Source organism: Gigantopelta aegis, chromosome 4 (assembly GCF_016097555.1).
Source record: "Gigantopelta aegis isolate Gae_Host chromosome 4, Gae_host_genome, whole genome shotgun sequence".
NCBI classification, from domain to species: Eukaryota; Metazoa; Mollusca; class Gastropoda; order Neomphalida; family Peltospiridae; genus Gigantopelta; species Gigantopelta aegis.
Window position 1 is genome coordinate 69525370 of NC_054702.1, and position 13381 is coordinate 69538750.

A 13381-nucleotide genomic window follows, 5' to 3' on the forward strand; every position below is an offset into this window, starting at 1 on the left:
TGTTAACTTCTCTATCAAAAGTTTGGTGCACCTCGAACTTTGACCCAGCCAGAAATTATTTGGTTTAATGCTACCTACAGCTGCAATCTCACTTCCCTATCTTGTAGCATTGTTTCCTATTGTAAACTCTATATATGTTATATACATTGCAATTACAGTTTTAATAAATTAGTGTTTTTGCTATAACTATCAGTATTTCAGCTGTCTTGATACATGACAAACAAGACTTTTCCACATGTTACACATGTGTGTGTGCAATGTGTGGGTTTTGGGGGTTGAGCCCCTCTCCCTCCCCACCCCCGTATACTAACCAAATGTTCTTTTTTTTAATACTTCGGAGGTTGATTGACTTGATCTCCTGAAAACTTCACGGTCCACAATAAAGACCCCACCACCACTACACAAGATCTGACACACATGCCCGTTACACTAAACTCTGGATAAAAGCACTATTAATATTATACATTTGGCAAATTAATGCAGTCATTATTATATGATCTATATTAGCAAAATTCCACATCTAAACAATATTGATAAATGGGATGATCATCCAAATCATCTAATATAGTGCAAACCTAATTTTTCTTAAGGTGTCACCTGTCTAGTGAGACCATAACATTATTATTTAATGAAAGACATGTTTGACATTTGTGTAATAAATTGTTAATTTAAATGAACATTTATATAAATTAAATTATCTAATATATTTGTATCAGATTCTATACTGAAAAGTTTATTGTTTATAAATGCATTCTATGATCGATGATAACATATACTGTTTTGTTTAAACCGCACACCTACGTCTACGTGTCACGTAAGTTTGGGACATCCCCCGACATTTCGTCAGTCTAAATTTGGATGAATTATACAATATGTAGTATTTAAATACCGTTATCTGATTCACAAAAGAAAGTATGACTAAATACCATTAATATTACCTGACTGTGGTGAATTTACAACAATCGAATTGATTTTCTAGTCCGCGTTTGACAGGGAAAAGGTGATTTTACATTGTCGTTTCACATGAGTAACTCAGGGATATCCCTCATTCTGTGACGTCACAAGCACCTGCTGGCATTTCAACAAAATAGAGCGCAGTTAATATTACAATTCAATGAAAAACAAACAATAATATCTAAATTATAACAGACTAATTTTACAGGCTGTCATATTGTGTTCTATTTTGCTCATAACGACACAAGATATGAATAAAATGAGCTACTAAAATATCCCTACGCACCATCTCCTCGCAAGTAGTTCGTTGAGACTATGTCGTCTTTCTAAAATAACACAACATGGCGGCCAAATTTACACACTGATTACGTGTTAAATAATAGAAAAACTAGGGCTCTGGGAAGTAATGTCAAAATAGCAATGCCCGTACCGGGCACCTCGACATCCTCTCTGTCTCATACTGAGTCAGGTAAAGCTTTCTAACCACTATGACTCGCCTAAATTTGCTTCTTCCTGGGCCCTACCTGAACACATTTTTGTATCTTTTTCAGAATTGTATTTCCTGATTACAAAGTTTTTGGCGGCTGGACCATGTCAGAGAGCATCAAAGGTGAGTAAATTTCTTATGCTGTGTCTCTAACAGTACATTATTTACCTATCTAACTAATTTTGTTTGTCTATTTCAGGCCTTGCTCGAAGAACTCGCCGAAAACAAAGTGAGTGTAATATTATTTTTACCTTTTTGACTATTTTGATTTTCATGTCCACCAATCTTTTTATTTAAAATCATCAATGAAAATTTTAATAAAATCACAAATTAGTCATTGAAAATATTAAATGATTAATTCTTTATACACCTGTTACAAATTCACATGTTGACACTCCATATTCTATTTTTTATCAGCTTTTAACAAAAAGAGTCGACTGGGAAGGCAGAGAGCATTTCAGAAGTTATGAGAACTTGGTAAGTTGCGGAAAAACTCTCAGTTTGGTTGAAATAGGCAATATTTTCTGTAAATTACTACACTTTTATTATAAAATTCTAATTTGAGATTTTGGCATTTATTTGTAGCATTTTTCAGCGTGAATTCACTAATATAATTTGTAATTTTTGAAAAATCCAATTTCTATATGAAAAATAAAGAAAACGATGGGAAATTTGCCATTCACTTTAATATCAAATGACTTCCCAGCTATGCTGTGATGTCAGTGCCCTAGAAATCGATTCAACCAATCAACGAGCTTGACCTAGATTAAAGGCTGTTATGCTAAGCCAAGGCCATGGAAGCTCGCTGAACGTTAGGGAGTGTTCTATAAATAGACTGCCAGTTCATGCAGTCGGCAAATGTCGGCTCTTTCCGGCTGGAAATGTGTATTTGTAAAATGTTCAGTTTATCAAAATGCTCAGATGTTAGGCAATGTCTCTTTCTTGCCTTTTAATTTATATTATCAGTAATATAAATTAAAATACATGAAAGATACACTGTGAACTAATATTTACATCATTACTGATTAACATTGTATGGCATAACTAGCCTAAGTAGATTTTATGTATTAAAGTGTGTGGTGGGGGTGGGGGGGGGGGGGAGGGAGGGAGGGAGCATAGCCCAGTGGTAAAGTGCTTGCCTACTGTCTAGGACTGATACCTGTTGTTGGGTCCATTGTAGGCACAAGGCTTGTGTTCAGGAATTTTAGCAGGCAGGTCTAGACTGGTGAGCGAAGTTTATTGGGGCATAACTATTGGGGGTGGGGGGGTCCTGTTGCCCTGAAAATGTACTGAATTTTTTTTTTTTACTCGAGCAGGTTCAGCAATGCATATGCACACACATTCCAATCAGGTATAACAAAGGGCCTGGTATGTACTATCTTGTCTGTGGGATGGTACACATAAAATATCCCTTGCTGCTAATCAGAACAAATAGCTCATTACCTGTGTGGTTCTTAATCATGTGTCATACATCAAATAACCATAATTACATATATAATGTGCCCAGTGTGTTAAGGCATTTTTTTTTTCATTACAAATTGAATTAAAAAAATTTGTTTGATTTGTTATTTGACATTTTTTATGCATGTATATTATATATGATCAAGACATGGTCATGTACAATTTAAATGTATCCTATGCAGTTTAGCATTTAGGCTTAAAATATGAATTTCTGTATTTTAGATGGAACATTTTAAAAATTAGTCTGCAGTTTAAAAAAAAAAGAGTGTGTATAATAAAATTACAATTAAAATAATATTTAGTAGGTGTGTTTTATTCATTGTTTAAGTAGTTGTATTTTTGTTATAAAACCAGTAATTTTTAGGATTAAATTTTTTATAGCAATATATTATTGTAGCCCAATATATCATAATAACCTCTAAAATGTGCTCGGGGAATAAAACATTTCTCCAAACTAGTACATGTACGAACTACTCATGCAGTATATATAATGTTAACTTTAGGATGCAAATTTGGTTTGACTTGTGAGAAATGTTAATTTAATGTTTGTTTATTTGTACACATAAATGTCAGTTAAATTGAGTATTCAGTGATGTCATTAAAAATAAAAATAGCGAGTGAAAATCAAATTGTAGGCGGCCATTTATCAACAAAAAGTCGACAAGCATTGTTTATTGAAAGTTCAATACCCGGCGACAATTGATTCGATAGCCGGCGAAAAATCACTGGGTGCCGGCTATTAATGACATCCCTGGTATTTGTTTTTTTTTACTATAACCAGGTTGAGCAAAATCGGCACATTTCATCGAATTATTTGCTAAAGTTGGTTGAACGTGTGGGACCACTTCTTGATAAAGAAATCCCATCATGCATCACTGGGGTGAGGTCTCTACTTGGGGCTGGAAGTCTGTCCTTGCTGCGCACTGCAGAAGGTATGTTACTTATTTTATCACTTTTAGGATCGGGATAGTTGGCTCAGTACTTTTAAAGTATGTTTTTTGATTGTTTACAAAGAACAGAATTTTAGTTTTAGTTTTTACAGTTTTTTTTATTATTTGAAATGTACTAAGCTAGCAAACCTTTTCTCTATTCATTATCTGTCATCACTCCGTTATAATCAGTTGGCACCAACCAATCAACTTTTGATTACACTATTGGTTAGAATTGTTGTCCATCAAGTTTGAAAATATCAAGTGAGTGAAAATCACTCACCTGGAGCTTATAAGTGATTTCCGTTCCATGGAAAAAAAATCTTGAATAAAGCTTGCTCATATTGATAAAAATAATTTTTGAATATTTGCACACATTAAACAATCAGGTGGGCTGTGGTTAAACAACCAGTGGGAGGGTGCTGTTATGTTATTTTTAGGTGGACGATAAAACCACTTCTGAAATGAAATTAAGGTGTGTTAGGGAAATACATCTAGGTGAATGTAAAGTACACTGTTGATAAACTTTATCAGCCAACAACAACGCTAGGGATTATTTATTTATGTATTTATTTATCTTCATTATTACAATTTTTTATTATTTATTATTTTTTTTTATTATTATTTTTTTTTTTTTTTTTTTTTTTTTTTTATTATTAATTTTTTTTTTTTTTTTAAATCATTTGTTTATGTTACTTCCTTTTATTATTTTTTCTTTCCTTTTTGTGGTAACAAGTTTATTACTGTCATAACATATTATTTGTATTCTTGTATATTGTTTATTCTATAACATTAAAGTAAGGTAGTGATACCAGGGCCCTGTTCCACAACGCGATCTTAGTGCTAAGATAACCTTAAGTGCATATGTTAGCTGTGCAGTTACAGTGATCTTAGGGCTAAGATCGCTTTGTGGAATGGGGCCCAACCCTTTCTGGGGATAATAAACTTTAAAAAAAAGAAGATAAAAAAGGTGTGTTTGGGTGTGTGCATGCATGATTGTGCATCTCAGATGTGAGGGACTGGAATTGTATGAACATAATGATTTCAATTGTTATTTGTAAGCATCGTGCACCTATTGTCATGTGGCCCTATTCCACAAAGCGATCTTACTGCTAAGATCACCTTAAATGCCTATCGTTAAACTACTGTATGTACTTGAGGTGATCATAGCACTGAGATCACTGTATGGAATGGGGCCATCTTCATCAGGCATAGACACTACAAAACACTAATTTTACCTTTAATAATGAATTGCACAGTATATACCAGGCATATTTTATAATACATTTTTCTAAGTGTTTTGTAAAGGCAGTTTTAGAATTAATTATTGAAAAAGGCTTGTTTAATCTCAGGGCAGCATGGTGCTGATTAAGACAAGATGGTTTTAGACTATTGAGGCATGGTGCCACACCATGCTTAAAACAAGCTAGGAAAAACACTATTTTCTTTGTGTATACATGAAAAGAAATACCAACCACATATTTGCATCAATTCCATTATGTGAACTGGAGGAACAATCACAGTTAACATTTTCCCACACAATCAATTGTGGATGTTTAAAATTCAGCCCTTGAAATTTGGACAAGTTTGCTACGGCAGTTAAATGCCATTGCAAATAAATTTTGCAACAGCACTATGGCAGCAATTTTAAAGAAAAAATTAATGCTGGTAAAATTATTCATCTATGATCCACTGCAGTAATAATATGCTAAAACATGACATCTCATTTTTACTTTAGTACGCTTCTATACCGGAATAAACCGATTTATATTAATTGAGGAAACACTGGGCCACACTAGATTATAAATGCTTTTTTTCTGGGATCAGTAATTGGGTAGAATTGAGAGAAAAATGCCTACAGACTTTTCACCACTCAGATTTGCAATGGCAATGAAATGCTGTCGAAAATCAATTTTGCGATGGCATTGCCAATTGCCGTCGTGTATTTCGAGGATTGAAATTGATCATCACTTCGGTAGAGCCAATCTGATAAAAAAAACTCAATTATAATTGATCATTGAAACATCGCTGATGACAACCACATGTAATACGTAAATATAGAAAAAAAGGACATTGACACGATTCTAACAATAAAAATACAATATATGCTTAGAATTTGTATACAAAGTGGTTACGACATTTAGTCTGGCTAGTAAAATATTCCTTAAATTAACCACATTTGAATAATTTTCAAAACAATATTTTAAATATTTGAAAATTGGATAACCAAAATTTGTCTCAGAGTGAGTCCTGATGTCGATCTGCAAACTTGATTTTCACTTGGCTTGTTTTATTTTCAGGTGCTGCTCACACGTGGTGGTCGACCAGTCAGCTGGTTGTGTTGCATCATTCCCAACCTCTCCTGCCACCCACAAACCTCGCCTCCGTGTCCATCAGTGAGTTATCCCCCATTTCTTACATCCATATCATTTGATAAAGTTTGTTTTGTTTAATGATAGTACTAGAGCAGTCATCGGCTGTTGGATGTCAAACATTTGGTAATTCTGACATGTAGACATTGAGAGGTAACCAACTACATTTTTTACATTTGTAGCAAGAGATCTTTTATATGCACCACCCCACAGACAGGAGAGCACATTCCACATACTTTGATATACCAGACATGGTGCTTTGGCTGGAACGAAAAATAGACCAATGGGCCCACCAATAAGGATCAATCCTAGACTGACTGCATCATTCAAGCACTTTAACACTGGGCTACATGCCCCCACACACCCCATATAATTTGTATTATGACATCCAGCTACTAGTGTTGCTCATTGATCAGTAGTAATATTATAATTTAATAACTAGTTCTTGCTGGATTTTTAAAATGTGAATAACTCTTGTACGTGTCATGTGGAAGTGGGGATGTTTAGGAAAATAAATAGAGGATTCGTCACAAGTGTTTGTTAATATGGAAAATATCAACTGAGTCTGTGTTAATCAGAATTTGTTGAGGCTCTGTCGAGACAAATTCCAATTAACTAGATGAGGTTGGTATATTAAAACTCATAAGTAGCAAATTCTATATATCCTATAACACTTCTAAAGTAACATTTTAATTACATATTTAGTAAAAGAATGTTCTGAAGTCACCTCACCGGTAATATGATTTCAGAGAACATTTTGTTCAGTATCGTGTCACGATTGCTATGCAAATTATAGAGAAAGGCTACACAATTAAAACTTTTTAAACAATAGTTGCTAATTAAATTTCAATTGTCTAGAAATGTCGCTAATTAAAATTTTGAAAACAAAATGTTCCCAGGACATCACGATTAGCACAAATTTAGTTTGATGTCATGCACTTCAACTTAATCTCATCAAACTGTTACACTCAGGTATACAAGTCTTGTTGGCTGTAAACAAATGACCCATTGATAGCAAAACATTATTCAACCAAGTTAATAATGGTAAATATCAAATAGTTTATGATATGGATATTATGGATAAGTTATAGGATAAAAGTATTTGACCATTTTTTGTTCTTCCCATTTTCCATTTGAAAATTGTATACAGATGCTATTAAATAATTTGTACCACTATCTTCCTTTTTTATATAGTAACTTTTTCATGATGTGCCAAAAGTAGTGTTGTATGATATAAATTTTGTGTTGCTACAAATGGCAAAGTGTTGGGAAATTTCCTCAGAAATGTAACACATGCAATAGCTAATGCTTAATCAGTGTGCTCAAGTGGCATCGTTAAAGAAAATCAAGTTTTTAACTTATACATTTTGTCTTTTTAGAATGGCAAAATTGGATTGTGTTAAGACAAATTATCTGAATATATGTCATATTTTCTGATTGAATAGCTGGTTAGTACATACAACTAGGAAGCTGTCAAAAATTTAATTGACAGTGATAATCTTGAAAGCCTTGTCAAGATAGTAATTTCACCCAATCTGATTGAAATCAAATTTTATTGTACTTCCTTCCACTCTTCTCCCCCACCCCTTAGATTTGACTTCAGCCAAAAGTTTTGGGTGCAGTTGTGAAGTAATCATTTTGTTTCTATACAAAACATCTTTTGATTGGTTTATTGAGGGGTTATCTGGACACAGAATGTCATTGACTTAGGTAACCGGCCTCGGTTGTGTCGTGGTTAAGCCATCGGACATAAAGCTGGTAGGTACTGGATTCACAGTCCGGTACCGGCTCCCACCTGTAGCGAGTTTAATGACTCAATGGGTAGGTGTAAGACCAAAACACCTTTTCTCTCATTAACCACTAACAACTAATCCACTGTCCTGGACAGACAGTCCAGATAGCTGAGGTGTGTTCCCAGGCCAGTGTGCTTGAACCGTAATTGGATATAAGCACGGAAATAATTTAAAATGAACATGACTGGGTTGACCTGCTACCGAAGATTTCGTGGTACATTGGTGTTATGATCTGATTTCAGTCAGAGGGGTGCAATTTAACTCGATTGGTAGACCACGCCTGAGGTCCTGGATCAAATGAACAACCCTCCTGGGAGGACCCATTGTTATTTCCCCATCCCACCCAGGTCATTTTAGTTCAGTACTATCATTAACTGCTGATGGAGAGTTGTCTTTATTCACAAATCCATTTCAAGTAATTTTTATTTAATTAAACTTAACATTTCAATGCTTTTGAGTTGAAATATTTTTAGGTTAGCATGTTTGTACTTAATTAGGGCATGGTTATTTTGAGCATATATATTTTGGGAACAACTTTTTTATCGCCTTGACTTTGATGCATTCTAAAGCCCTGATTTCTGGAATATCTTATGACTATCTGAGTATCATTCTATTTGAACACAAGTCATGCTTGTATTGATCTTAAGTCATGCTGCTAGTTCTGAAATAACATTAATTAACTTATAACTAAGATTTCCCCTAGACATGCAGTCTTATATTTTAATTTTTGCAGGCCAAGTTCTCGGTGCCAGACAGCTAAGTGGAGCAAGCCAGAAAGACCTCATATTACCAAGTGTTCTTTATAGCCATATAAATCTGTATGATCGGAAACTGGGTCATTTGTCAGCAGTTTACTGTGTTGCGTTTGATGTCATGGGAAAATATATCTTTACTGTGAGTTGTAATATAGAATTTTGAAATTTTTATTGTCATGACCAGAGTTGGGGTGGGGGTGTGTGGCTTGATCCAGAATGTTCTTTGGAAAGCTTGCACTTGCCAGGTGGTCATTTTTTAATAAATCGATAATTTGTTGTATGCTGGGTTAATTTTGTGACTTACGTTCTCAGAAATGATGTGCTGACCCCTAGAATCCTAATCCTGTCTGAACTTGCTACTGTTAGTAAATGTACATTTTAAGGTACATTTAGAGCAGAATAATTTGTAGTTTGGCTTATAATTGTCTTATCTTTACTACTCAAAACCTTTCTTTCTTTTTAAATTTCAAATGCAGCCTCTTTTTGTTCTATTTTGTTTCATCAATTTTCAGATTTTTAAAAATCAACTTAGTAAAAAAATCTATGCTTCCTCTATTTTAGTCTTTGTCAATTAGACACTACAAACCAGACTATAGGAGTATTGATTGCTTAGTTTAGAAATGTCCAGTGGGTGATTGCAAAATCTGCTTGTTAGCTTTGTTAGAATTGATCAATGAATGCCAATATTCTGAAATAGACAAATGTACAAAAAAAACATAGGCTCTAAAATTTGAAAGAACATGGTGAAGAAGGGATGCTATCATAATTTATTTTCTTAAAAAGGACATTAATGATCTCAATTGCTGGAATGACAAGAAAACATTTTACAAAGTAGCCAGTAGCATTCATGATTATTATTTATTTATATGTAATTCAGTATAAAAAGGCTATTAATGATCTTTATTGCTGGAATGACAAGAAAACATTTTACACAGAAGCCAATAGCATTCAGTATGATTATTTATTTATATGTAATTCAGTATAACCATGTAAACAAAAATAATTTGTAATTAGGGTGCTGATGACCACTTGGTTAAAATCTGGGACACGTCCGACTGTCGTCTGCTGGCAACCCTTCGAGGTCACTCGGCTGAAATCACGGACATGGCCGTCAACTTTGAGAACACACTGTTGGCGTCTGGCAGCTGTGATAAACTAATCAGAATTTGGAGCCTGCGCACAAAGGCACCCATCGCAGTGTTACATGGACATACTGGAATGATTACCTCTGTGCAGGTAAATAACTAAAATATAACCCATCTTTGTATAGACATACTGGAATGATTACCTCTGTGCAGGTAAATAACTAAAATATAACCCATCCATGTATAGACATACTGGAATGATTACCTCTGTGCAGGTAAATAACTAAAATATAACCCATCTGTGTATAGACATACTGGAATGATTGCCTCTGTGCACGTAAATAACTAAAATATAACCCACCCATGTATAGACAAACTGGAATGATTATCTCCAGTCCAGAATACCTAAGATATGTCCAGAACAAATGTTTGAATGAATGCTAAACAGTCAAAGAGAATAATAAACAAGCTCCCTTGTGAGATCGTTTATATTACCACAAATGTGTTTTCAATTGGACATCATGAGCTAAAGTTGTAATATAAATCGTCTCGCACTGGAACGAGTATAGTATTTTATTTATTATACTGCATATCAGTGAACAAAAAATGCACAGATTAAAGACCTGGAAAATGACGTCGCTTACCAAACTTTGCATTCCTATCCCACACATCTATCAGTTTTGTTTACGCAAACATTATAAACATATTCAAGGCTGAACAAAATGTTTAAATGCTGCTAACATTAATTATTTTTCATATTTGCTGTGTGACACAGTTGATCACCTGATCAGAGGTCATGACCTCTCAAAAGGCATATTCCACAATGTGAAGAGACAATAAATATCACATGGGTATCTCTTTCGCCGCATTGTATAATAAAAAGTAATAATCAAGAAGACTACAACATGTTGAAATTAATAGAAGTACACTGTAGAGCACCCCCCCCCCCCCCATTAATTTCCAGTATGGACAGTAAATAAGTATACTTTAAAAGTAACAACCTGTGATAAGTTTTAATACCTGTTTTAAGTGGCCACTTTTAACTACAACAGAGGGTGGCTGCTTAGACAGGTTTGTCTGTGCTTTGTCTTTTTGTCTCCTTGAAACCATTTTGTAGAAAATCCATATATTCAGAAACTAACATCTGACGTTTGTAAAAAATCCATATATTCAGAAACTAACATCTGATGTTTGTAGAAAATCCATATATTCAGAAACTAACATCTGATGTTTGTAGAAAATCCATATATTCAGAAACTAACATCTGATGTTTGTAGAAAATCCATATATTCAGAAACTAACATCTGATGTTTGTAGAAAATCCATATATTCAGAAACTAACATCTGATGTAGTCTTCCTGGAACATTTGGATGTAAAGGTGTTTCTTATTCGAACTGTTATTACTTTTTACAGTTTTGTCCGCAATGCAAAGATGAAACTCGTTACTTAGCCTCGACTGGCAGCGACGGGTGTGTCTGTTTCTGGCAGTGGAATGCGAGAACCCATGCCTTCAAGTGAGTGGCTTTATACTAGCAGCATGTGACCTTGTATTATTGACAATTGTATTGCTTATTTTACTTTTAATACATTTAATGACTGAATAATTAGAGATGTGTAGGCCAGTAAAAACCTTAGATTAGTTAATATTGGCAAATGGTGGGAATAATTTCCCATCAGTAGACCTGTAAGATATTTCACCATACTGACTCGTACTAATATATGAGAAAAGGTTATTTGCTGTAGTGGTCTGGAAATAGCTAACTGACATAGCACTCTTCACCAGGAAAGGTTAAAGATCACTCGCTGCCCTCCCTGGAAGGTTTTAGGGGAGCGACAAAATGATCGCAGGGCTAGCTCTGGCACTCGCCAAATTCGCCAATGGCAAATTTTAAAAGCAGTTGGTGATTTTTGTTATAATTTGGCCAAAAATATTACATGTAATAATTGACATTTTGTTACAGAATATATCAGCATTTGACAAACAAATTTTCTCACCCAGAGCTAGCCCTGGATTGCCTTGCAAGAAAATGTGTAATTAATTTTATTTGAAACTGCGTGTGATTGCTCGCCTGGCATCATTCCAGAAGAGTAATCTTCAGCCTGCCTTGACTTTGTTCATGGTGAAGACTGAAATAGCGGATTTTATTACCATTTACATTGCATAGTACAACTGATAAATCATATTTCGAGATGTTTTTATGAAGGATTCTTTTCTTTCTACTAACCTAACAGATGTATCTTTAAAACTACCTGATATTAATTTGAACAATTCAGTCATTGTGTCGCCTTTACAAAACAAAAAGGCGAGATATAGGTAAACGTATGGTATCAGCTTTTGCATTAAAGTTTATTTTCTTACAAACTATAAGTTTATAGTGGCACATAGATCTATAGATCTTCATCACAGTGCACTAAATTGTTTTACGGTAGACGAGTCATTTAATTCTGCAAAATTCCTGTTTATGACAAAGGATTGAAATTGTAAATGCTTTCTGGACTTAGTCCAGAAAGCATTTACAATTTCAATCCTATTTATTTCCCCAGTTCTAAGCCCATCAAATTGGTGGAGAGATCACGTGCTGGTGCTCAGATGCTGTGCTCATCATTTAGTCCGGGCGGCATGTTCTTGGCGACTGGTAACTCGGACAATGTCATAAGAGTTTATTTTCTACATCCTGCTGCTCCCGAGAAAATCTGTGAACTAGAGGCTCACAAAGTAAGTCCTTTATAGTTTTATAAGATACAGTAAATTACATTAATGTTAAGCAGAATAAGTCTTAAAGAGTGTGAACTTAGTTATGCTTAAAAAACTGTAAAACACAACCTTCCCATCCTGAGTAGTGTTTAGTAACATTTTAAGAATCATAAATTGAAATTGTCATAGAAAATTTTAAAAATAAAAGCAGGGAATGGTATTGTTTCCTTAAAGTGGGACAGTAATTTAAAAATTTAAAAGATGGTCGAGTTAAAAGATTTACATTAAACCAGAGGCCACTCTTGATATATTGTGAAATTCAACACCATTCTCCATACAAAAACAACTGTTACCATAGTATGATGGTTGAAGTCCACCACCCCTCTTTTGTTTTAGTGCAGTGGAATAAAAGAGAACTGACATTGAATGTTTTAGAAGTTAACCGAACAACCTCAGTTTTCAGTGAAATGCACCGTGTAAATTAATATAACCTGTTTTTCTAGGATCGTGTTGACAGCATGGCATACAGTCACCATGGAGAACGCCTAATGAGTGGAAGTAAAGACGGGACTGCCCGAATCTGGCGCTACGAGAGACAGGAGTGGAAGGCTCTAGTTATAAATACAGTTCTCAAGACTGAAAGGTATGCAGGGTGTGCATTTTATGGTCACCTGGTTGCCCAAGGCGACTTAAAACAATGTCGAGCAAGTCAAAACCTTATCGAGAGTCGCCCGCCTGGCAACTGAAATTTCACACATTAATTTTAGCAAATTATTTCGGAATGTTCAAAATTTAATATTCTGACTGTATTCTAATCCACTAAATGTTTCAGCTACCGAAACAGGTGAC

General features: G+C 34.6%; 2 protein-coding genes across 2 annotated transcripts in view; one reads left to right on the forward strand and one right to left on the reverse strand.

Annotated features, from left to right (window-relative positions):
• LOC121372222 (dehydrodolichyl diphosphate synthase complex subunit DHDDS-like) overlaps positions 1 to 1071 on the reverse strand; it is a 33184-nt gene extending 32113 nt beyond the window's left edge. Inside the window, exon 1 of the mRNA XM_041498510.1 lies at positions 939 to 1071. The gene's annotated coding sequence lies outside the window, so the exon portion shown is untranslated. The remainder of the gene's footprint in view (positions 1 to 938) is intronic.
• Positions 1072 to 1287: 216 nt separating this feature from the next.
• LOC121369962 (bromodomain and WD repeat-containing protein 1-like) overlaps positions 1288 to 13381 on the forward strand; it is a gene marked incomplete at its 5' end in the record, with an annotated part of 37830 nt that continues 25736 nt past the window's right edge. Inside the window, 11 exons of the mRNA XM_041495045.1 lie at positions 1288 to 1423; positions 1506 to 1564; positions 1641 to 1670; positions 1859 to 1918; positions 3684 to 3834; positions 6132 to 6227; positions 8730 to 8890; positions 9766 to 9987; positions 11251 to 11351; positions 12382 to 12553; positions 13036 to 13175. Of these exons, the coding sequence (XP_041350979.1) occupies positions 1288 to 1423; positions 1506 to 1564; positions 1641 to 1670; positions 1859 to 1918; positions 3684 to 3834; positions 6132 to 6227; positions 8730 to 8890; positions 9766 to 9987; positions 11251 to 11351; positions 12382 to 12553; positions 13036 to 13175 (1328 nt within the window). The remainder of the gene's footprint in view (positions 1424 to 1505; positions 1565 to 1640; positions 1671 to 1858; positions 1919 to 3683; positions 3835 to 6131; positions 6228 to 8729; positions 8891 to 9765; positions 9988 to 11250; positions 11352 to 12381; positions 12554 to 13035; positions 13176 to 13381) is intronic.